This window comes from Epinephelus moara, chromosome 6 (assembly GCF_006386435.1).
Source record: "Epinephelus moara isolate mb chromosome 6, YSFRI_EMoa_1.0, whole genome shotgun sequence".
Taxonomy (NCBI): domain Eukaryota; kingdom Metazoa; phylum Chordata; class Actinopteri; order Perciformes; family Serranidae; genus Epinephelus; species Epinephelus moara.
The window spans coordinates 1652044-1677438 of NC_065511.1; the positions used below are offsets into that span (position 1 = coordinate 1652044).

Below are 25395 nucleotides of genomic sequence, written 5' to 3' on the forward strand. Positions count from 1 at the left end.
TTATGCCTCAAAATTAAACTTACAGACAACAGACAGGGGTGTAGCACCAAATTCTGGGCCCTATGCATCAGTAGTCCCTGTGGGCCCCTGCTCATCCCCCCTTGATCCATGTCTCTCTTACGTACCTTTTGAATGCTTTTTTTTTTTTTTTTTACAAAGTCAGTTTTCTTTCTTTGTTGGGGAAAGTTTTTCCTTTGTTGGGGAAAGACAAGATAAGCTGCTCCAGCATCTTGCATTTAGTGACAAACCATAATGCAGGGGTTGACTAAACAATTTTATGCCTTTTAGGACTGCTCTTTACTTATCAGAGGAGGGAGTGGCTGGGGTGTGACTTCTCTTTTTTTTTTTTTTTTTTTTACAAATATTTTTCCATGAGCATCCCTGAGTGACTGGCAGAAAATGCATTACCCTCCCTCCACCATAAATCCCTTATTTGGGTTTTCAAACTTACCGTTTGATGTTTGACAGTTAAAAGATGAGGATGTTATCATTAGTCATACTTCTACTGTTATTATACACATATGATTATTTTCACATATGTATACTATCAGATATTAATATATACTTAAAACATATTGTACCACAGTAGCCAGAATCATAATTATAATATTATTACTGTACTTTCATTAATGTTGTTGTAAGCTATTAACATTACCGTCTGTCCTGCATCTCTCTCTGTCTGTCTCTCTTTCTGTCTCATTGTGACATATGGATTACTGTTAATTTATCATGTTGATCTGTTGTGTACGACATCTATTGCACGTCTGTCCGTCCTGGAAGAGGGATCCCTCCTCAGTTGCTCTTCCTGAGGTTTCTACCGTTTTTTTCCCCCCGTTAAAGGTTTTTTTGGGGGGGAGTTTTTCCTTATCTGTTGCGAGGGTCCTAAGGACAGAGGGATGTCGTATGCTGTAAAGCCCTGTGAGGCAAATTATGATTTGTGATATTGGGCTTTATAAATAAAATAGAAAATTGATTGAAATTGAATTCCTGGAGTTGACAAAAGCCTGTTTTTCAGTCTTGTCATGCATGCCAGGTAGTTTGTGCAAATTGTTTATTTTTGAATAAATATCTCTATTTTAGGCTCAGATTTCGCATTTGTTGCACATGATGTGTAGAAGGACCATCGGAAATTTTAAAATTCAATTTCTGTTTTTACAGTTTCTGGCTATGATAAATGGTGCAATTTTGGTGATAAAATACAGCCATTTAAATTTGTATGCCCCTCCACTAAGACAAAATAAAATAACATTATCCCCTCCTCAGTGCTAAAAAAATATTTGACATACCTACCCCTTTTTGCCTAAACCACATTAACCACAACAAAATGGTCTTTTATAACACTAGTGTGGTGAAAGAAGAGAGAGACCATGCAGACAATCACTCTATCAAATGAGATGGGAGATTCTCTAAGTCGTTGATACACTATTTTACAGAAAAAAATGGATCTTATTCCTTAGTGAGTAAGTTATCTTCTCCAGAGGTATGCAACTGTTGTTTTCTGAGAACCAGAATCCAGCTGGCATCGGGAGATCTGACTCCCATTTCATTGCATTATGGTTTTTGGCAGTGGTCAGTAGCATTTCTGTAAGTTTGATGGAAGGACTATGTATGATATTAGAATTCAAAAGGTTGCCCAGAAGGCATACCTTTAGGATCCATTGGTAAAGTAACTCCATCGATTGTGGATAAAGCATCACAGATGCCCCATCCTACATCGCAGACCTTCTAACCCCCTATTCAATGCTCAGGTCCCTCAGGTCAGCTGACCTGGGGCTCCTGGTTGTCCCACACTCCAGACTTAAGCTCAGGGGTGATCGTGCCTTTGCTTTGTCTGGCCCAAAACTATGGAACAGCATCCCCCTCCCAATTAGATTCGCCCTCCGCAATTGATTCTTTTAAGTCCGGGCTCAAAACTTACTTTTATTTATTAGCGTTTGAGTCACCCTGATGTGGCTTTCCCTGATGCATGCCTATGTGTGTTGTGTCTCTAAATGTGTGAGCAGTTATGTTGCCTCTCATGTATGTGTTCTTGGCATTTTATTCCTTCTGTACAGCACTTTGGTCAATGTTAGTTGTTTTTAAAGATATTTTTTTGGGCCATTTTGCCTTTAATCGATAGGACAGTTAAGTGTGTAAGGGGGAGAGAGAGAGGGAGTGACATGCAGCAAAGGGCCACAGGCTGGAGTCGAACCCGGGATGCTGCGGCAACAGCCTTGTATATGGAGCGCCTGCTCTACCACTAAGGCACCGACACCTCAATGTTAGTTGTTTTTAAATGTGCTTTATAAATAAATTTGAGTTGAGTTGAGTTGAGTGAGATGCCAAAAGCCTTGTAGTTTACTACACTGCCAGGTGCAATGAAGAAAAGTGCCGCCAACTAGACCACATCTAAAACAAAGGGATGAGAAGCTGGGATGAAATCCATGTAGGGGGGAAATAAGTCTAATGAAGAAAACTGAACTGAAGTCATATATCTTGAGTAGTGTACATGTAACACCACATAGGTCCTTCCACAGTACGTTGAGTCTCTATATCTAAATCTGTGGCAACAATTTTTTAATGGTCTATATGCTGATGGTTCTTCTGAGGCAGTGTCGTGTGATCGAACCTTTGTGCAAAATTGTGCAGCTACTCACGTCCCTACAGTTTGTCACTGCAGACACAGAGACAGCTACTGCTGTTTTGTTGGAGTATTCATACAGATTCTTTCTGAAAGCACTCTTGGTGTTTTGTTCCTTCTTAAAAAGGATTATATAGCACTTTGGGAGGAAATGACAGCTGAGGACGCCATAGTTGGAGATGAGAATGACTACCATTTCCACAGCTGGCAGGTACACTCCTGAAGTGGTGACGTAGATGGGAACAAAGAGCAGCCAGGAGATGAGGTAGAGCAGCATGCTGAAGGTGATGAACTTTGCCTCGTTGTACTGCTGTGGCAGTTTGCGGCCTTTGAAGGCACAAATGAAACACACTAAAGCCAGAACAGCTATGTAGCCCAACATCACCCCAAAGGCCAGATATGAGCCCTCATTACAGTCCTCCAGCAGAGTGGTTGGATGCTTGATGGTGTGATTAAATGGGCTTTTAAGGACCAGCCAGCAGATGCAGGTAGTTGCTTGTAAGGCCACACAGATGCTAACAATGACATAAGGCTGGTAGAGCCTCCGTAGAACCTCCTGCAGCTCAGGATCAAACTGGAAGGCAAGCAGGATCTGCAGGGTCTTTACCAGGATGCAGGAGACACACAGAGTGAAGCTGATGCCAAAGAGCACCTGTCGAGCCTTACACCTGAAACTGTTGGGCCGGCCTACAAACAGCATGGCACTAATGTGACTGATGACTAGAGAGAACAGGATAATCTGGCTCAGCGGCCCCCCGGCAGCTTTCACAACAGGAGTGTCACGCTGATTTAGAAACAGAGCTGACACTAGCAGAGCCAGGAGGATGCCCAGGGCAGCAAAGGTCAGAAGGACCACAGCGAAGCCGTCCTGCCAGGAGAAGACGAGCAAGGCTTTGGGGATGCAGCTGGAGCTGCCCTCAGGAGACCACTCGATGTTTGTGTCACAGCTAAGACACTCGTCCATATCTACAGGGATGAAGGAGCACAGGCACAGAATAAAATGATCACTAGCAGGCTCACAAAAATTTGACTCAGGCAAAGAGAAGTTCAAGCCTAGCCTGGTTGTTTACATGTTTTTGTTAACAGAAGCATCATAGCAGGATGAGAATAACCAGGGAAGCCAGGAGTTAAAGGCAAGTGGATTTATCTTAGTCTGTTTTGTTTCTCATCAAGAGGCTTCATCAGCTCTTCTGACCAGTAAGAGTTCTTAGGCATTTAAATATTCTCAGGTCATTACATGTTTATGTCAGATTAGTGTTGTGAGGTCACATTTGAGTTGTTGTTGGTACAATGACAGTCATGTGAGAGTTATTAAAGTCACATGAAGTGGTAACTGTCTGGCTGACAAACTTTACAGACAACTACAGTAGGACAGGCATATCTTGATTTATTGATTTAAAGAGGCTAAACATGCAACACATTTTCACTCTGACCTCATCACATATCAACGTTTGAAATTACGTGCCGGTACCACGGAAACAATGCCAATGTAAAGTCAATTAGGATCCTTTGTCGTGACAATGCCAATGTAAAGTCAATTAGGATCCTTTGTCGTGGTGGACACATGAATTCCCTGGTTCAACAACATCCTGTATACACACAAAAACACTAAAGTGTTCTTGATATTAAAAAAACACCGTTTCTAGAGTACTAGCTAAAATATCTAAAAATAACCAACATCCTTACTTTTTCTTAACATAGTTCATCTAGATGCAGTGTAATTACTAGTTCGGCTTTACTAGATATTGTCACAGTGTGTGGCAGGACCCAAATGCACCAGTAGCAGTAGCAACAGTCTTTATTAAACAGTTATGCAGTGAGTGTTCAGGCAGGATTCAACCCCTGGTCTCGAGCGAGTTACCACAGGACCAATGGGGCAGGCAGGCTTCAGGGTGGTGAGAAGTCGGGCCGAGAGCCGGTGAACAGACAGCGATGCAGACGAAACCAGCGGGAGCAGACAGATGGACTGTCGAGAGCAGGCAGAGGATCGAAGAACCGGCAGGACAGGGAAAACAGGAGCGGTGAATCGCCACACGGCCAACAGTAGTGATGTTACGCTCAAGCCAGTTTGCTCGACACAGTGTCAATCTTTTGAAGCGCAAGTGTTCTGAGGCAGTGTTTCGATCCCTGCTTCGGCACGCCCACAATCACGTGACTACTGGGAGCGAGGCTTAAGGCTTTTCCAGGTCTTCCACTTAGATGCAGTTCTGACACACAGCCAGCAGATGTCAGTCTTCTGACTGTATGAAATGCTTCGAAGCAGTGTGTCATTCTTGAAGCAGGTGTGTCAAAGTGGTTCAATGCTTCACGAAGCTTTGATTTCACCATCACTAGCCAACAGCAGACGGAGACCAGAAAACTCACAGGCAAAACCCGTAGTCAGGAACGGAAGGCTGTAGTGTTTACCGGGGCAGAGACGAGAAGAGAAGCCGAGTCAATACCGGGAAGTCAGTCCAAAGAAGATTGCGGGAAGGTCAGGCATAATGCGAAGACAATCTGGCAATGAGTCAGTGAATCTGTGAGGTTATATGCAGGGCTGATTGGTGATGTGGAGCAGCTGGGAAGACCAGGTGGGAGTGATGAGACTGATTAGGAGGTGTGGCTGGTAGGTGAGTGAGGAGGAGTCTCGGTGAGTGGAAGTTTCCTAGAGCAGCAGGTAACAGGCTGGGTAGATCATGACAGATATTTAATATATGCAGTAGATATATCTTTTTACAACTCTATCTTACAACAAGCCGCAAAAAACTACCGTCCCAAAAATGCTGTTTCTAGAGTACTCGCTAAAATATCGAAAATTAGCCAGGTTCTTCCGTGCTCAGCCCTATTTTTTTCTTCTTATTTATTTATTTGTTTATTTATTTTTTATTTTATTTTTCTTCTTTTTTTTAATCACATCGGGATGGGGGTGAGGGAGGTGAGGGGGGTCTGTGGGGGATCTGTTGGGGATGGGGGGCTCTGCTTTTAACATGTAAAGCACTTTGTGTTTATAAATAAAGATTGATTGATTGATTGATTGATTGATTGATTGATAGTAGTTAGATAATCTGGAAATCCCGTCTTCATCCTGTTTATATTGCCAGGGTACAAGATTTGATGCACACACACACACACACACACGCACGCACGCACGCACACACACACACACACACACACACACACACACACACACACACACACACACACACACTTTTCTTAACAGAGATAGTGGTGTTTGGAATCGGTTGCGGCATACGGGCGGCAATTTGAAGAGGAATGAAACCCACAGACAGCAGACAGTACAAAACAGTAGTCGAACGTGCCACATCCGCCCACTGCACTGCTATCAAAAGCTGGCAAAATACATTTATTTTATTTTATGGCCTTAGCATTAACCCATCATATTGCTGAGTTATCAAGTACACTTTCGTGTTTTTGTGTGTATACAGAAATGTTAAAGATATCATTGAGGAAGACGACATTGACGTGACGTTGTTGAACCAGGGAATCTGTGTGTCCACCACGACAAAGAATCCTAATTGACTTTACATTGGAATTGTTTCTGTGGTACCGGCACGTAATTTCAACCCATTACGTGCTGCCACCACGGAATGCGGTGTTAAGAGGTCGTGGTCATTTCACATATTTCTGTGAGATCAGGTTGCATTCAAGGTACACTGGGTGTGTTGATGGGTGACATTCTGGGACGCCATGTCAACTTCTGCCTGTTACATGCATTGTCTGTTATCAAAATACACTTATGTTTTCACAGGAAATGTACAGTTTGCATACCGTCTCTTTCAAAATAAACACACTATGTCCATACAACACCGCAATTTGACGTTTTTGTCTTCAACAACAAATGCACGTGGTTGTGTTTGGTTTAGGCAACAAAAGCACGTGGTTGGGATATCAGACAGACAGGAGTTTTCAGTCTATCCCCACCTCTAAATGTCTCCACTGCAACATCCATTCACACATCAGAGTGATGCAATAGTACACTATGCAAAACAGCACTGTGACTGTTGTTTTATCACACGCAAAAATGCATCTTAAGCAAAGCTGCAATTTTTTAATCAGTGTGTGGACAAATCAGCCCAGTCTTCATGGGTCTTCAGATATGGTGGAAACGCAAACAAGAATTCACAAAAGAGACTTTGGTTCCTGCTTCTTAAGCCCTGTCTCCACCAAGCAGTCCGGTATGGTTCAGTTCAGTACGCATTTTTTCCATTTCCACTGTGAAAGGTTGTGGATGGTACCAATGAAAATGTTTCTAACCATCCCTATTTTTGGTCCCCCCCCCTCTGTTGGGGTACCTAGCACACTGATCCGGTACTAAAAGGTGGAGCTGTGAACACTGCAGTCCGTTGACTGGTCAATAGAGGATGGTCGCTCTTGCTCAGGGCTGAGTTGTGGCTGGTTTTGAAGTCTATGTAACCACTGTTAATGCCATGGCAAGTCTTACAGACATTAGTTAACTATAACAATAAAATGAAAGCATGTTTTGCTGCTGCTCGAAGCAGCTGTAGACTGAGAAAAAAATAACTTGGGCCAACTGGGCCAACTGCTGGCAACTTTTAAGATGGAACGTTTACTTGTAATGTGCATGAGTTGATGACGTGAATCCATCTACACACCTTAAATTTCAATGTGACAACTTTGACCAATCCATTAGTTTTTATTGTCTCTCTTGGATGACATACACTTTTAGTAATGAGTGGATCTTCAAACGTTTAAAAGTATATATTAATTTTGACAGTATTATGTGAACTGTATATATACTAATCCTCACTTGGAGAAAAAAAGTGCTGTGGAGCATCGCTCCTGTGGGCTCCAGCACCACTAAACCCCTGCACTTGCCTGAGAAGGACTAAATGCACAAACCTGCTATTTTTTTAATATTCTATGGAGAGAGAATCTCACTGCAGCCTGTTCTGTTTTGTTCTGAAAATGCCGGCTTGCAACCATGTTCTGGGGCTGATAAACAAGGTGCAGACTTCCATCTGTGTCACTGGTGATGAGGAAATACAGCGAGAGCAGATGGAGCAGTGAGTAACAACAACCCCGTCCACATTTAAGAGTACTGTCTGTGGTAGAAACACTAAATGGACCTAGGGTCTAGGTACCATGTCTGAAGGGTTCCAAAGGTACCATACCGAAGGTGTTTGGTGGAAAAGGGGGTTAAGTTCCTTGGTCAAAAATTAGCTGTACAGCTTGAGGAAGTGATCACATCTGGATTTCTGTGCATTTACTGTTAGCACAAAGAGTTAATTACATGATCACCTGAAACACACATTAATGCCAGTTGGGGTTCACGTCAACAGATGAATCTGACTCAGACTCAGACTCTTAACATGGTTATTTGTAATTGTGTAGGTAAATGTATCCAGTGACATCGAGTGTGTGTGTAAGGCGACTGTCTTGCCTGTGTCATTAGAGTAGTAGTTTGCAGTACAGTTGATGCACTCATAACAACAAGTGTGTTGTCCCTCAGCTGTTTTCTTGAACTCTCCAGGGATGCAGCTATTGGAGCATTTAGAGATGATGTGCTGAGGAAAGCAGGGAGAGATGATGATTATTTTGTTGGTTTTTGATTATTTTTCCTGTATTTTAAATTAGATTCACTCTTATTTTACTGCATTCTGTGCAACTTATTCCCATACTGGATATACTGGGTATTAGAACTGAAATCCTGTGTTTGTAGTATTGCCTCAGTCAGAATGTTTTTAGTAAAGACACACTGCAGTATGTGTGTGTGGGTCTCTGTGCGTATATATACAAAATGACAGCTGAATGAGGGCCCACCTTCAGGTCCCAGAGCTGTTGGATGGTGTTGTGGTTGGTGTGGGTGAAGTTGTTGTTTTGTGGGTGGTATTCAGCCACAACATCATGGACATGAATCTTTCCTCCCTCTGATCTCCACATGGTAACATCATAGCCCAGATTGATGTCTCCCCCGCTGTCAAACTGATAGGTCTTTTCTCGAAGTTTAAACTTCTGCATCCAGAGAGCTTTCAGCACCTACAGGACATGAGACATTTCATTATCAGGTTATACCGTTTTGTATTTACTGTATGTATAACTAAACTTGAGGAGACCATCAGTTAAATGCACACAGTCCCCATGCTCCGTCCTTAAAGTGCTGCATGGTATTCTATCATCAATGAAATATTCAGCCTGTTCTCATTCACAAGTCATCAAATACCATTGCTTTGCCAGTGACTTTGGCATCAGACACCGATAGCAAAAGACAATTTTTGCAGCAGTATGATACACCGGCAGTGTCAGTTTGTAACGCAGCCGTTCAGAACCTTTTGCAGTGTTTTGATACGCTGCCAGTCAGCAGGATGGCACCCGTCACTATTATGATACTAGGCTGGACAGGGTCAGCTTGAAATGCTGCAGCTAACAACGTAGTATAAGGATCTGGAAAGTACCTATAAAGCAGGGGAAGGGGTGGGGGATGGATCCAACAAATCACTTTCACCCGGGAGGCTGGTGTTCGCCTCTTGCATGAATGTAGATCTAAACCATGATGTTTTTTTCTAAACTTATTGTGGCAGAACAGAAATATATTGTATTTCTATTCAGTGTATGTGGGCTTGTATTGTTTTGCTGTCTCAATTACTCGGTGATTTCTAGCCAATCAGCATGGAGTGTTCACAAACATCTTCAACCTCTCCCTACAACAAGCTGTCGTCCCCACCTGCCTCAACTCTACAACAATAATACCAGTACCAAAGAAGTCATCGGTGGTCTGCCTCAATGACTACTGCTCGGTTGCCCTGACCCTGGTAGTGATGAAGTGCTTCGAAAGGATTGTTCTCTCCCACATCAGAGACATCATCCCTGCGGACCTGGATAGCCACCAGTTTGCCTACCAGAGGAACAGATCTACAGAGGATGCAATCTCAGTCGCACTTCACACAGCCTTTTCCCACCTGGAGCTTCCTAACACATACTACGCGCGGATGCTTTTCATAGACTTCAGCTTCGCTTTCAATACAGTAATCTCCCACAAACTGGTCCACAAACTCCACAGCCTGGGATTAACTACCTCACTCTGCACATGGATTATGGACTTTCTCACCGGCAGACCACAAAACGTCAGGATAGGCAAGCACACTTCCTCCAGCCTCATTGTGAACACTGGGGTGCCACAGGGGTGTGTGCTCAGTCCAGTCCTGTTCACCTTTTTCATTGATGACTGTGCCCCCATCTACCCCTCCAATACAATTGTGATGTTCGCAGACGACACCACTATAGTGGGACTCATCACAGATGGCGAGGAGACCCACTACAGAGAGGAGGTCCAGCATCTGGCTGAGTGGTGTTGCGAGAACTACTTGGTTCTGAACACTACCAAAATGAAGGAGATCATCGTGGACTTCAGGAGAACCAGGAACCCCCCCCCCCCCCTCAATTCACATCAACGGTGAGGAGGTGGACACGGTAGACAACATCTGATTCCTGGGTCTCCACATCACCAGAGACTTCACATGGTCCCTGAACACCTCGGACCTGGTGAGGAAAGCCCAGCAAAGGCTTTTCTTCCTCAGGAAACTGAAAAAAGCTGGACTCTCCTCTCAGCTCCTTGTGAACTTCTACAGGAGCACTGTGGACAGCATCCTCTGTCAGTGCATCACTGTATGGTATACCAGCTGCACAGCACAGACTTGCCCAGGTTGTTAAAATAACCCGGAGGATCACAGGTATCACAGGAGCTGCACTCCCAGACCTGGATGCTGTGTATGCTGGATGCCTACAGAGAACAGCCACCAGCATCAGCACTGACAGAACCCACCCTGGATACCGCCTGTTTGTCCCCCTAGCATCAGGGAAACTCTACCGAGCAATCAGGTCTCGGACTAACAGACTGAGGAACAGCCTCTCCCCTCCATCACCCCCACACCCACCCACCCACCCACCCACACAGCCACAGCCCTTATTTATTTACATACATCCCCTATATTTTCAACACTGTGTTGTTTTACTGTGTTTACATTTGTTTATACTTTATACTCTTAGCTATAGTTCTAGTTTTTTATTATAGTTAGGGACCTCGGCTGAAGGGCGAGGACCCTCTTGTTTTTGGTGCGTTTATTATTATTATTCTTTCTTTCTTTCTTTCTTCCGCCGCCTCTTTAAACTGGAATTTGACCCCCTAAACATGCTAAAAAACGCACCAAAATTGGCACGGATGTCAGGACTGAAGAAAAATTTTATGAAATGAAAAAATTAATCCGAAAAGTGCCAAAATGGCCTCTGTAGCGTCACCTAGCAGTTTATGCACACTAAAATGGCTGCTGTGGCGTGTAGGAATGACGTAGAAAGATCAAACCAAGACTGGCTTGTTCTTCTCATCAAGACCTACAAATCACATGCTGCAACCCCTGACCTAAATCCAACAGGAAGTGAGCTATTTGCCCTTTCAAAGTAAGATGTCATTTTTCAAAAATTCTCTTACTAAAAAAATATTTCCTCCTACACCGTTTATCGTATCGACTTCAAACATGCACACATGACAGACCAAGCCCTGCTAAACAATTCCTCTGAACAACTTTGTCATTACTCGAACGGTTTGGATTTTATGCCCTCTTAAAGGTGACATGTCACAAAACCTCTTGACAATTTTTGCACCACCTAGACACACTAAAATGGCTGTTGCGCCCTGTAAGAATGGTGTAGAAAGATCAAACCAAAACTGGCTTCTTTGTCTCCTCGAGACCTACAAATCACTCATTGACACCACTGACCTAAATCCAACAGGAAATGAGCTAGTGCCTCTGAAAGTAACATGAGCAAATGTGTCAGCTGTGAGCTAGACATTGTAAACTTGCGACTAAGATCGCTTTTTTGACTCCACAAACATGAAAGCTATATATGTCTGCGTTCGGAATGAGTGTATCTCTCTGGTGATATCTTCAGATTGACGATCGGACCCACGGTTTGGGAGCAGGAAGGACTAGTTCGAGAAATTTGAAAGCCATCTTCAAGTTCTTGGCCTCTCCCCCTTCCTCTCACTCAACTACATGCTGTCATTAATTAGCATAACAATGGCTTCACTCTGACAGACACAAGCCTGTGTGTGTGTGTGTGTGTGTGTGTGTGTGTGTGTGTGTGTGTGTGTGTGGTCACACACACCTGACAGGATAACATTGACCAAACTGACCAGCTCATGTGTCTCATTCCTACATTTTCCTAAATAAATGCCTGATAGCAAAAACATGTAAATACAAGATTTCCAGGTCAAACTCTTTTGCCTCATTTAGAATCTGAATCAAATCTGTAGCTAAAACTGTGCTGCAGCAGTACACGATCAAATACATGTAGTCCTGCTCAGTTTCTCCACTGAAATTAACTAGTGTCTGCCTGCTGTTACATCAGGAAAGTATACACATCTTTGAGGAAATGTTACACTCCAAAATTACAAGCTCCTTTGTTTAATCACCACTTTAGTCTTTGTAAAAATCGTTTTCTTTTATGATTTACTCTCCTTTATAATTCATGTTTTGTCCATGTTAATATTTGTTATCCTGTTAAAATGTATATTATGTATTTATATATTCATGTACTTACATCACAATGTGTTACACAACAAAGCAGGAGTACTGTCACCACAGACCTTTGTTTTTTACAGTATGTGGGGAACACTTCAATTCTTAACAGTATGACAGACACCATGTTGCTGTTAACATTATATAATTACTTAATCATGACAGTGTATTTCATTTCAATGTGGATGTTTTGGACAAGACATTTTGTTTCCANTGTCACCACAGACCTTTGTTTTTTACAGTATGTGGGGAACACTTCAATTCTTAACAGTATGACAGACACCATGTTGCTGTTAACATTATATAATTACTTAATCATGACAGTGTATTTCATTTCAATGTGGATGTTTTGGACAAGACATTTTGTTTCCATAGCTGACATATCACAGGTACATTTTAGTTAATACATCGGTTGAAAATTAAATACATATTGTAATGTACTGTAATATAGTGGTATATTTCTATTGCCAGAAATGACCTTGCGTTCTCTTGACATTGCTTGTTTTATCGACATTTTGACTCTTACGAATAATTCGCACTGTCTATGTGAGCTGGAGGCCGACAGCGAGAGCCCGAGGTCCCGTTCATCGCTGCTTGCAGCTTTAATTCTGTTTTTTTATTATAGTTCTAGTTTTTTATCCTTTATATTTCTTATTGCTGCTGGACTGACAATCACCAACGAAGTTTCGTTGTATTTTTTACAATGACAATAAAGTCTCTTATGTCTTATGTGTGGGCACTCTATAAAAGCAGGTAGTTGTCAGCCAAGCTTTCTCTGTCTAAGGTCGAATGCACACACCACTTCCACTTCGCCAAACTTCCGCAACTGTTGCAGGTATGAGAGTGGTTTCTGCACTGTTTGTGCCGTATGTTATCTTTTGTTTTACCCTGTGGCTTATATTGGTGAAGTATTGAGTATGGCTTTTTTGTCCTGACTCTGTTGTCTTTGCTCCCCACACCTCCTTCTGGACTGACTCTGTCGCGATTCTTTGTCAGTAGGTCCACCTGTTCCTTGCCTTCTGTAATTTTAGCACTTAGCAGGTAGTTGCTAAATTAATGCTTTGCTTTAGATAATGGCTACTAGCTAAAGGAGTACCATAGGCCCCCTCCTCTTCTTTCCAAGCAACCAAACGCTGCCTGATCAGTATGTCTACTAAGTATACTATGGTGCTAGCTTGATCTTTGTCTTGTTAATATTCTTGTTTTAAACCAAACGTTTATTGTGTATGACAGAGACTGTGGGCCAGGGTTGGTTATCAGCTGTGCCAGGGATGGGCGACGGCTGCTCTCGCTCACGCTGCAAGAACACTGCTGCTTTGTGTACCCCTGCTTTGCTCACTGCTGTTTTGCTCCAATTAAAGCTTGTGTGTTTTCCGCATGCCTAGCCGACGGCTTTCTTTGCCTACAGTTGGCTCTGATTACAGCTGGCTTTGCCGATAGTCGGCAAGCGCTAATCTTGTCTTTATATGAATTGTCCTGTACTGACATAATTGTCATATTTACTGAATGATTAATTACCCTGATTAAAGTCCCTGAGTTTATTTCACAGATCTGATAACTCCACATGGGCGATCTAGCTTGTGTAATTGTCACTTTATTAACTTTATTTCAATTTACTTTGTTCATGATTTATCCTAAAGTGTCTGATTATTTCATCCATTGGGTGTTATTTGAAAAGGAATATCAGTTATTTTGTTTATTGTGCCTAATTTACAAATTTCTGGTTACTTCTTTTATACAAATAATAGGTTTATTGTTTATTATTACAGTTTATTTTGTTCATTCCGCCTAATTACCCACTAACCCGGATGTCAACTTAAAGCAATTAATTGGTTTATTTAGTTGCTTTTGGACAAATTTACAACCAAGTGACTGCTTATACCATGCAATTATCATTTTAGATGATCTGTTTAGTTCCCTTTATTATTTTATCGCTAAATTATAGGTTTTTGACCCACATACATCCATAGACGCTCAATATTTGTTTTATGGCGCAGGTCAAGGTCAATTTCATCAATCTGATGGTAGTATTGATCATCTGCTTAAAAAATCCAGTAATATGTCCTGTTGTGACAAAAAGAAAGATTTCAAGGCGGGTTTGGGGTGTTCTCCCCCAGAAAAAACTGAAAATTTATGCGGTGAAATCCTATTTTCATGCAATTTCATACATAAATAGATAATGGATAATAGACAAGTGCATTACATTAGCCTACCTCATCATGTTCTTATGTAGTAGGACGCCTATTAGAATTACTCTCTTCTTCTTGCCTCAGTTTTTTCTTAAAGAAATTTAGCAGACTCATCTAACAAAAAGTTTTTTCATCATAAGTGTGTTTTAGTTATTCAGGCAGGGCACGTGGTTTCATAACACAGTTAAATGTAAATGCAATTTGCTTACCTTGGTAAAATTCCGACCAGCAATATATCAATGACAGGCGACTTCCACGCTATTTTCTTTGTAAGCCAATAGGCAAGCAGTGTAGGAGACAAGGGGAAGGAAGAAGTAGCATGAAGTTCAGGGTAGCCCCATGAGACCTAAACTTGCTTTCTGAGAATAGTATGCGGTCCGGTCAAGCCACACAATGGGCTGGACTTTAAAAAAAAAAACTCCAGTGGCCCCAAGCCTGAAGTCAAACACGAAGAGGGGCTCAGAGGAGATTTCCACAGATTATTGCATGACATTATGATTTTGCGATCCGCCAATTCCAGCCGCTTGCGTGCGCGCCGCTATAGTTCCCAGTGGACACTGACGCCCAGCATAGGATGGAGCAAGTCTGCACCGCAGCCGAATCGCGCATGCGACGGATCCAGTGGACATCCGGCGTGAGATTTCTTTAACGGGCATGAGAGAGTGACATTGATGGTGAAAGAGTGGCAGTCACGCCAGATGCGTGAGAGTTGGCAACCCTGGAAAGAATCCCTAATCTTAGCTCACCCGAAAATTAACCCATGTGGACCTTATAAATACCACACAGGAGCATACACACACAAACACACAGTCATGTATATAAATACCTCCCAGGGTTGAACTGTGCCTGGTGTTTGGCAGTCTCTGCTCCTGCAGATAGACACCATAGCCTGAGCGATGGCACTCACAGCCATCTCAACACTGAAGACAGTGTCTGCATGAATGTGTTTTCTAAGGGTATTCACAGCTTTAGACACCAGCTCAGCTCCTCCAGAACCTTCACTGGCATTTAGCTGCATGTAGAATTCCTGCATGAAGGTGTTATTCCTTGTGTAGTCATGTCCAGCTGCCTCCAGTCTGCTCAGGTACTCACTGAATGACGACAGGTCTCCACTTTTGAAGGTAAAGCCAACAATGTGTCCAATGTCCTCCAGAGTTGTGTGTTTTATCACAGAGCTGGAGGAGGACCAGCTGTCACTGGCCACCCAGACTCTTCTCATTGACGCCATGTTCTGTCCTGCTCTCAGCGTCTGATTCTTAAGCTCCTGGTAAAGGTGCATCATGAGAGTCGGCTTGGCAAATGACACGATCACCTGTACCTTGGGGTTGGTGAGGATGGTTGTGGCAGTCTGTGAGATAGCAGAGCCCACATCCTGACTAGTTACAGATTGTGGTAGGATTGATTTGAAGGCCACGCAGATCCCCTTTTCAGTAGCATGGGAGAAAAAGTGGTCAAGAGCTGATAGGCCGTAATTTCCATCTGTGGTTACTACTCCGACCCAGTTCCAGTCATAGGTGCTGAGCAGACTGACCATAGCAGCTGTCTGATGCTCATCATTAGGAATGGTCCGCAAGAAGGCAGGGAAGCGGCTCTTATCACTTAGAATTACAGCAGTTGATGAATAACTGATCTGGAGGAAAGAAAAGAGATGTCTCATATCAATCAATCAATCAATCAATCAATCAATCAATCAATCAATCAATCAATCAACCAATTAACCAAACAATCAATTATTTGTCACTTGGAATTGTACAAAGAACAACTGAAATGTGATCCTATTAGCTCCTTTAACTTTCTAACTACATTGTTGACTGCTGCTTTATAATTCTCCATGCTTCCAGATCGTTCTGGTAATCCATGGTTTCTAGTTGTGGTATGATTTAACTGTCCAAACATCCCAACATCAACAAGACAGCCACCTGGTCACTCTGTGCCGCTCTGCAGCTGCCTCAGAACATCATATAGCAGTGATCCACAGCAAGAACAGGACAGCAGCTCACATTCCCACCATCACAACTGTCCGTATTCACCACAAAGCACAAAGCACCACCTCTCCTCTGTCCTCTGCTTTGTCAGATCACCATATAGAAAAAGAGTCACCTGGTAGGCGCTATCCAGGATTTAGCCAAGATTCAGTTAATCATAGAATATTACAGTTCCTGATATCCCGTTGGAAACTGATGTGGCACGGACGTGATCCAGTTAATTTCCAAAGCCTGTAAAATGGCTAACAGGGTGGTACCTCAGCTGGTGTCCTCTGCTGGATGTTTACTGATGTTTATATCTGAAAACCTCAACCTGGCTAGCCAGCAGAAGTCAACACAAGAAGAGTATACAGACTCGTGAGTTGATTTCCTCATCCTAATGAGTGACTTGCTGCCAGCTATCATCGAAAACCACCCACAAAAAGCACCACCAACATGTGTAAAATAGACGTAAGAGCCTGAATATACCACAAATTTAGCAAGCTGACAGAAAGGCAACTGGAAACATCCTGGCCTATGTCATCCAAAGATGTGGGACCTGGTGGCCAAGATATTAGAGCACCATCTATGAGCCACAACATCCACAGGTGTATAATTCCCAGCGTGATTATTCACTGTATATTAACTACGTCAACAATGTATTACATCTCACATCTCTGCTGAGGTCTTGAGTTGTAACTTACAACCTCTAATAAACTCATTTTTGGTATTTTTATGGAGACAAAGTTGCTTTATGTGCTTTTATGTGTAAAAAAAATGTTTCTATGCAGTCTATGGCTTAGGCAGTGGGAGGCATAGTTTGCTTGGTAGCCCAATAAGTGGCCTGTCTATGCCCATTACAACTACAGTACAACATTTGGCGCAGGTTAAGTTCTGGTCATGCCACAGTTTGTATTTGAGTGTACCTTTCCTCTGGTAAACACAGATAGAGTCCAGCATCAAAAACAGTTCTTCAATTCAATTCAATTCAATTTATTTGTAACATAAAATCATAAATATGATTTCAGTCAAATGATTTGTTGTCAGTTATATTTATTAGTGGTCATTATAAATAAATAAATGTCAATGTTTAGGATAAGGCAGGGTCATCATTCAGTATCCTTGGGTCCTGAGGGTAGGAGCTCCTCCTAAGCCTCACAGGGCTGGTCTGGTGTATCCGGTATCTTCTTCCTTACCTCAGCATAGTGAAAAGGCATTTATCTGGGCAGTGACTAGTATAAACATGTTTTATGGAGGGTAGAGCAGCACTTTTTGCAGGACCTTGCCCCCTTCTCGGTCCCGTTTCCGTACCAGGCAGTGACGTTCCCAGTCAGGACACCGTTGATGGTGCAGGAGAAGAAATTCCTCAGTATTTGAGGGGATATCCAGAATTTCCGTCACAGTCTCTGCCTTGCTTTTTTCAACACTGAGTCAGTATGCACTGCCCAGGTCAGGCTCTCAGTGATGTGGACTCCCAAGGTATTTGAAGCTATCCACCCTCTCCACTGAAAACTTGTTTATATTATTAAAGGAGACCTATTAAGCGTTTTGGCGTTTTCCCTCTTCTTTAGTGTGTTAGCAATTGTCTGCCTCTATGATGTCTGCTTAGTTAAAAAAAAAAAAAGTCCAGGCTAAAGGGAGTTCTGTCTCTCCTCGGACACACAGCTCCTGACCTGCCTGAAACAGCTTGTTTGAATTTTATTTCCTAACAATGTGACAAATTAGCAATTACCTGCTGGCCACTGGGCTGCACCCCCAAACACACCTGCTGCGAGCAAAGCAGGAGCAGAGGCCGCAGAGTTTGAACCGCTGATGTGACGCAATGTCTAGGAGACGCTGCTTTCTTCATTGTGACCAAAAATTGCCCTTGTTTGGACTACCAAAGGATGAAGGCACAATGAACAAGTGGTTGGAATTTATTTTTGATACAATTCCTCCACAATACAACCTGGATATTTTATTGTGTTTCCTCTATTTTCCTGAGGACTGCTTCACAAACTGGCAACAGTTTACTGCTGGATTTTCACAGCAGTTACTCCTGAAAGAGGGGGCATTTCCCTTTGTTGGACAAATCTGGAGATTTGGAATGACAACCTGTGAGTATGCTTTATGAGTTGTGAATTTGTTATGTAAAAACAAACTAGGAAGCTGCTACCGAGTGTTTAAGTGTGGAGTAAATGGCTGTAGGAGCTAATGGTAGGCTGTACACCCAGTGCTTAGCTGTAGGCCTCGGCTAACTGGCTAACCAAAGCATTGTTTTAAAGTGCTTTTGCTACTCGGCATACAGTAAATTAAACTGCTTGCTGGGTAGTCTCAGTAAGATGAGTTAAATGACTGAATTGTGGAGAATAACAGAGCTAAGATTGAGCAGTTTTTGCACAGCATGTGGTTATGGCTATATTAACCACTTTGACTCATTTTGGAGAAAGTCTGATCTGTACAAACATGATAATCTTCATCTTAACAATAAGGGAATTAAAGTCCTGGCTTCCAACCTTTCCAGCCATTTATCTAGTCTTACTGACTGAATCTATGCCTCTATTAATGTAGCTGCAGCAAATGAAACTGGACCTCCTGCTCATATTTCCCCTACCCCACTAACTGCCACCCCAGCTTTCTCACCTGCCCCATATGCAGCCAGCTCTCCATTCTTGGAAGACCAGGCAGGTCAAAATTGTTCTTCCTATTACCCTATCCCTGTTATTGCTCACTATAGAGCATATGGACAGCTAGTGTCTGCTGGCAGGTGCCACCGGAGAGCAAACATCTGTCACACAGCTAGTGTCTGCTGGCAGGTGCCACCGGAGAGCAAACATCTGTCACCTCCGTCCTCTGCGTCGTGCCCCTGCTGGTGCTGCTCCTGACAAGTCTTCTGTCAGGATGGCTCTCCTTAATGCCCGCTCCATTTCAAATAAAACTTTTCTCCTTAAGGATTTATTTATTAGGGAGAACATGGAATTTCTGTTTCTCACCGAAACTTGGCAGCGTAATTTGGATTTTTCATTCATCAATGAACTCTGTCCTGCAGACTGCAGCTCCATCACCACGCCGAGGCTGTCAGGCTGTGGTGGAGGTCTTGCAATGATTCACAGAAATCGCTTTGACTGTCGCTTAGTCAGCACTGAGTCTTTCCCCTCTTTTGAACTTCACATGACAAAAATTGGTCAGTTGAAGCCTTTTTATTGTATTTCAATTTATAGACCTCCTGGCCCAGCTGGTCCTTTCCTTTCTGATTTTACTGAGTTTTTATCTTCAGTTATAAAGTTGGATAAAGTTTTAATTCTTGGTGATTTTAACCTCCACATTGATAATGCAACCTCTAAGGCTGCATCTGATTTTCTTAGCATCACTGAGTTTTTTAACTTTACTCAACATGTTTCTGGGCCCACACACAATGCTGGACATACACTTGATTTAGTTCTTTCACATGGTATAATGGTTGATGATGTTTGCCTGGAGGATTTCCTTGTTAGTGATCATAAGTGTATTCTTTTTAATGCTTCCTGTAATGTGGAGCTGCTGCCTCAAAAACATATGTCCTCTAGGCGCATCATAAACGAGACCACAGCTGAAAATTTTATTACATTATTTAACTCAGATGTGCTATCTAATTTTAATGATGTGGAGACCCTTGTCCAGTCTTTTAATAAACAGTGTTCTTCTGTTTTGGATATAGTGGCTCCTTTTAAATCCAGACTTATACCATCTGTCAATTCCTCACCTTGGATCAATGAGTCAATCCGCAGCTTTAGGCGAAAATGTAGAAAACTAGAGCGTTTATGGTAGTCTACTAAGCTGGAGGTCCATCAGCTGCACCTTAAAGAGCTTTTAATCTGTTTAAACAATATGATAAGGGATGCTAGGACTGCTTATTGTGCCAACCTCATGTCTGCTATCAAAGGAAATTCAAAAGTTTTATTCAGGACCATTAACACCATTGTCTCTCCTACTGCTCCACAGGTGCCTGTCTTCTCTGATACTGATTGCAATAACTTTTTAAACTATTTTGTGAATAAAGTCTGTGATATCAGAGCGAATATCCTCCCATCTTCAAACCATCATAACTTTAGTGTTCCCTGCTCCACTAATCTGAGCTCCTTTTCTCCTGTTTCCTTACAGGACATCACTAAGTTTGTGCACAAAATTAAGCCTTCTTCTGGCTCCTGCGACATTCTTCCTTTATCCTTGTTTTTAAGTGTTTTTAATTCAGTTGGCTCCACTATTTTAAATATTATTAATCTCTCTCTTATAACTGGCTCTGTCCCGAGCCATTTTAAACATGCCATAGTTCAACCTTTGCTGAAAAAAACAAATTTAGATCCCACCCTCCCGATTAATTACAGGCCTATTTCCAAGCTACCTTTTGTGTCCAAACTGCTTGAAAAAGTTGTTGCAGAGCAGCTCACAGCTGTATTAGAAACTCACAGCTTGTATGATTCCTGTCAGTCAGGTTTCCGTAAAATGCATTCTACAGAAACAGCCCTGCTTAAAGTTACTAATGACATTATGATGGCAGCTGATGGTGGGAAATGCTCTGTACTGGTGTTACTGGATCTTAGCTCTGCTTTTGACCATGGCATTCTTTTAAACAGGTTAAACCAGTTAGTGGGTATTTCTGGGTCTGCTCTAGATTGGTTTTCCTCATATCTCACTGATAGGAGTTTTTCAGTCGCTGCTGGCCAATTTATGTCGGACGCAGCGCCGTTGTCATGCGGTGTCCCGCAGGGTTCTGTTCTGGGTCCCATGTTATTTTCCCTGTATATGCTGCCTCTTGGACAGATCATTAGTCAGTACAGCGGAATCTTTTATCATTTTTATGCTGATGATATTCAGCTATACTGCTCTTTTAAAACTGATGAGTCCAGCCAGTTGTCTATTTTAAATGATTGTTTGGATGCTAGCAAAAGCTGGATGTCTGACAACTACCTCCAGTTAAATTTTAAAAAGACAGAATCACTTATAATTGCCCCGGAACACTCCATTCGTGTCATTAAGAATTCTTTGGGGCCTTTAAGTGCTCATGCTCAGCGTACCGTCAGAAATCTAGGTGTCATTCTTGACCAGTCCTTGTCCCTAGACAGTCATGTCAATCAGCTTATTAGCTCTTGTTTTTTCCATTTGAGGAATATTGCTGAATTAAGATCTGTGGTGACCGGAGTTGAGATGGAGATGATTATTCATGCTTTTATTTCCTCTCGTTTAGATTATTGTAATGCTCTTTTTACCTGTTTAAGCCAAACCACTTTGAACCGGCTCCAAATTGTCCAAAATGCAGCTGCTCTGCTTTTAATCAGTAGTAACAAGAGATCACATATCACGGCAATTTTATCTTCTCTGCACTGGCTACCGATCAAATTCCGCATTAATTTTAAAATTTTGGTTTTAACTTTTAGAGCTTTACATGGTCAGATGCCACAGTACATTGCCGACCTCCTTCTCCCGTACTCGCCCAATCTGACTCTTAGGTTCTCTGACCAGATTTTACTCACCATCCCTAGGACCCATTTTAAAACCCGAGGTGACCGTGCTTTTCAAGCTGTTGCTCCCAAACTCTGGAACGCTCTCCCCTTCTCTCTGAGATTCACAGATTCCTGTACTATTTTTATGAAGCAGCTTAAAACATTTTTATTCAGACAGGCCTTTGGCTGACTGATTAAATGTTTTTACCTCCTTTTATTGCTTCTTATGGGTTTGTTTTATTTGTGACCATTTTTTAAAAATTGTATTTTCATTGTATTATTGTCTGTGTTTTTGCTTTTATTGTGAAGCACTTTGTGATTTTATGTCTGTGAAAGGTGCTATAAAAATAAACTTTACTTAGTTACTTACTTAAGATGTGTCCATATTGACCAAAGTTGAAACATTTCTATGTGTGATGCCCGATCTAAGCAGCTAACTGCCGCTAGCTCGAGCATTTAGCCGACAGGCAACAGTTAGACCTGGGGTGGAATTCAGACCTGCATTTATTTGTCAAATTGTGTGGCTGTACTCGGAGTTTGATTGTGAATCGGCTTTTGAAGGGGACCTACTATGCTTTTTCCCTTTTCCTTTGTGTTTAACACAGCATTATAGCTGTAGGTCTTGGCTAACTGGCAAACCAAAGCTATTGTTTTGAAATGCTTTTGCTACGTGGCGTACAGTTAGTTAAACTGGCAGTCTCAGTAAGATAAATTTAACAATTAAATTGGGGAGAATCTAGCAGAGTTGACAGTGTGCAGCATGTCCATATTGACAAAAGTTTCAGCATTTCTATCTGTGATGCCTGATCTGAGCAGCTAACTGCCGCTAGTTCAAGCAGTTAGATAGGCAGCAATCAGACCTGCATTTATTTGCTGTACTCGGAGTTTGATTGTGAATCGGCATTAATATACTTTTTATGAAAAATGTGTTTTTTTACTTGGAGCTCTGTTACATGGAGGCGGTTCCAGGGCCTTGCTGATGTGGCAGGCCTTGGGTATGATAATTTATAAAGGATTCAAATTTCAAAGAAGTCATCAACCATCTATATGGAAAAGCTTATTATATGAGACGCTTGCTCTAACCACTAAGCCACCAATTACATCTTAACATCGATTTTCTCGGCTAAAGTTCACATGCGGTCTTGTCAAACTGTTAGGTAAAAGTTGATATTCTCCAAGATAAGCTCTCATTGTTTTCCTTTTGTGCAACAAGTAATTTCATTCAGTAGGCTACAAAATTAAATGATGACATGACTTACTGTACACGTGATAAGGCACTCCCATCTTGTTTGTGCACCCTCTTCTTGCTGCGGTCAGATCACCTGCATCTTACACGGATACACCAATGCTATTTTCTGATTGGCTGATAGGTAGCTGTATGTTATATTTTGATTGGCTGGTGGGTAGCTGTCTTATTTTTATTGGTTGAAGTGTGGCAAGCTCTTGTTGAGCTCTCCGGTAGCCACAGCATCTTGCATCACGTTGCACTGCAATTATAACGATGTAACTTGGTGGACATTATCACAATAATTTTTTTATGCGTGAGAAATACCAGGTGTGGCGGGTGAGAGTGTGAAAAGGTTAAAATGCGCGTTTCACACTCTCAAAGCGTGAGACTTGAAAGCCCTGCCGTTCACAATATTGTTACTATACATTGTTGTTAGTAGCAGTTAGTTATACAGCTAGGGAGGTATTTCTGTGATGAAAAGACGTTGTGTATGTGTCTGTCTCTACATGTGGTTGAATGCGTATGTTTGGTCTGCTGATTTTACAGGGAGGGGACAACACTGTTTAGCATTTTAGATGTTGACTATGGATGGGTACTGAAATCTGATACTAAATTAGCCCTACTACATTATCAGAGACCATAGTATTGGTAAGCTCTGACCCCATCATTTCTTTTGTCAGTACTTTTACACATTTTGGTTTAATTCATTATCATCCTGCAGCCTCTCATCTGTGCTCTGTGCCAGGGCTGAACTCCTCCACATACACACACATCCACGCACAGATCTACACAACACAGTAATCGGTCAACAGCCGAGCAGCCGCAGTGGAAACAAAGTGAAGAACTCAAAAATTACTGGAGTTGACGGCAGCTACACTCGTTTCTGTAAGTGAAATTAAACCTTCGCGAGTAAGAAGCATGTGTGCATGAACATGTAAACATGTAGACACTATGTTTAATATGCTCCGTCCACAGTCTCTCGCCACCGTCACTAAGGACTGCATGCTAGTTCATCTAATAGCGAATTGTTACTAATAAGCTCAAAGACAGCTGTCTGTATATAGACTAACTTAGTTTGACACTTTTGACACTAATGTTACCTGCACACAGTGAATCACATCAGAAGAGAGGGAGCAGGACAGAGGACAGGAGGACAGAGGACAGGAGGAATGACTTACAGTGACTAATAAAAACTAAACTTCACTCAGTATTGTGATATTATTTATATAGTGACGTTGTTGTAAAAATTACTGTTGCTGCTCTGGAAACTTCATTTAGTTATATTCAAAATATTCAGTAATCCTGTTCTGAATTCATTCTTTTTAAATTAATGTATTTTCTAAAAAGCAATTATTTAAAAATTAAACGAACCAATAAAGTACCAAATAGATAAGGAGTATCGATAAAAGTAGTAGTATCGATAAAATCTACACATATTTTCTTTCATTTGGACTTTCGGCTGTCATCAACACCTGCGGTTTCAAACCAAGTACGAGACCTCATGTTGAGTTGGAGAAGAAAGAGGGAGAGAAACTTAAACAGAGCTAGCAGTACCTCATGACTCAACATGTAACCCTGGTGACTCTGTCATTACAGAGGAATCTGAGCAAAAATGTATTCTTTAGTTTAGTTGTACCCTCAGCAAAGGCTGTAAAAACAGGCCCTACATGCAGTAATTTGTAAATAATTTTATTTTTATTACCAATACATTAACATCAGATAAAAAAATATGAAATAGTTGTGGCAACACTTGAAATATATACAAGAAAGGTGGATTCAGGGAAGCACTTAATTTAAAAACACAAGGAAATCAATATTTAAATGCAATATTTTACAGACTGTAGATGACCTGATGAGGCTCGTCTTCCCCAAAATCCCCATCCCAAAGGGCTTGGCATCCCAGTATGAGAGACCCTTAAAGGAGGAAGTGGTTGCCTTACATGTCTCTCACTTCAGCCAAGGGGTAGCTGGAGGCCAATGCAGTGACCAGCCAGATCAGGAAACTCCTGGCATACCTGGAGTACAACACAGGATGGAATGGATGCCTGAATGGAAAGAATTGGACACTATTAGTGTTGCAGATATAACGCTGCTGTGTTTATATAATAATAATAATAATAATAATAATAATAATGATAATAATACATTTTATTTGTAAGCGCTTTTAACAAATGCTCAAAGACACTTTACAGTTTTTAAAAAATCATAAAATAGAGCTAAGAATAAAACTTTGGAGGACAGGGGTGATGTGGTCTCGGGAGTGGGTGTGGGTGAGCAGGCGGGCAGCGGAGTTCTGGATGTATTGAAGTTTATTGAGGAGTTTGAATGATGAGCCATAGAGGATGCTATTGCAATAGTCCAGTCTGGATGTGATAAATGCATGGATGAGGGTTTCTGCAGCA

The 25395-nt window shown here is 41.9% G+C and overlaps 1 protein-coding gene and 1 long non-coding RNA gene across 2 annotated transcripts in view; both read right to left on the reverse strand.

The window, feature by feature from the left end:
* Nucleotides 1-1737: 1737 nt before the first annotated feature.
* The window catches only part of gprc6a (G protein-coupled receptor, class C, group 6, member A), a 40844-nt gene continuing 17186 nt past the window's right edge, over nucleotides 1738-25395 (reverse strand). The window contains exons 3-6 of the mRNA XM_050045774.1: nucleotides 15169-15972; nucleotides 8402-8617; nucleotides 8022-8145; nucleotides 1738-3586 (exon numbers count right to left, since the gene is read on the reverse strand). Coding sequence (XP_049901731.1) covers nucleotides 2565-3586; nucleotides 8022-8145; nucleotides 8402-8617; nucleotides 15169-15972 — 2166 coding nt within the window. The 3' untranslated portion in view covers nucleotides 1738-2564. The remainder of the gene's footprint in view (nucleotides 3587-8021; nucleotides 8146-8401; nucleotides 8618-15168; nucleotides 15973-25395) is intronic.
* Nucleotides 24667-25395, reverse strand: part of LOC126391249 (uncharacterized) — a 10300-nt gene continuing 9571 nt past the window's right edge. Inside the window, exon 3 of the long non-coding RNA XR_007570062.1 lies at nucleotides 24667-25038. This is a non-coding gene — a long non-coding RNA (uncharacterized LOC126391249). The remainder of the gene's footprint in view (nucleotides 25039-25395) is intronic.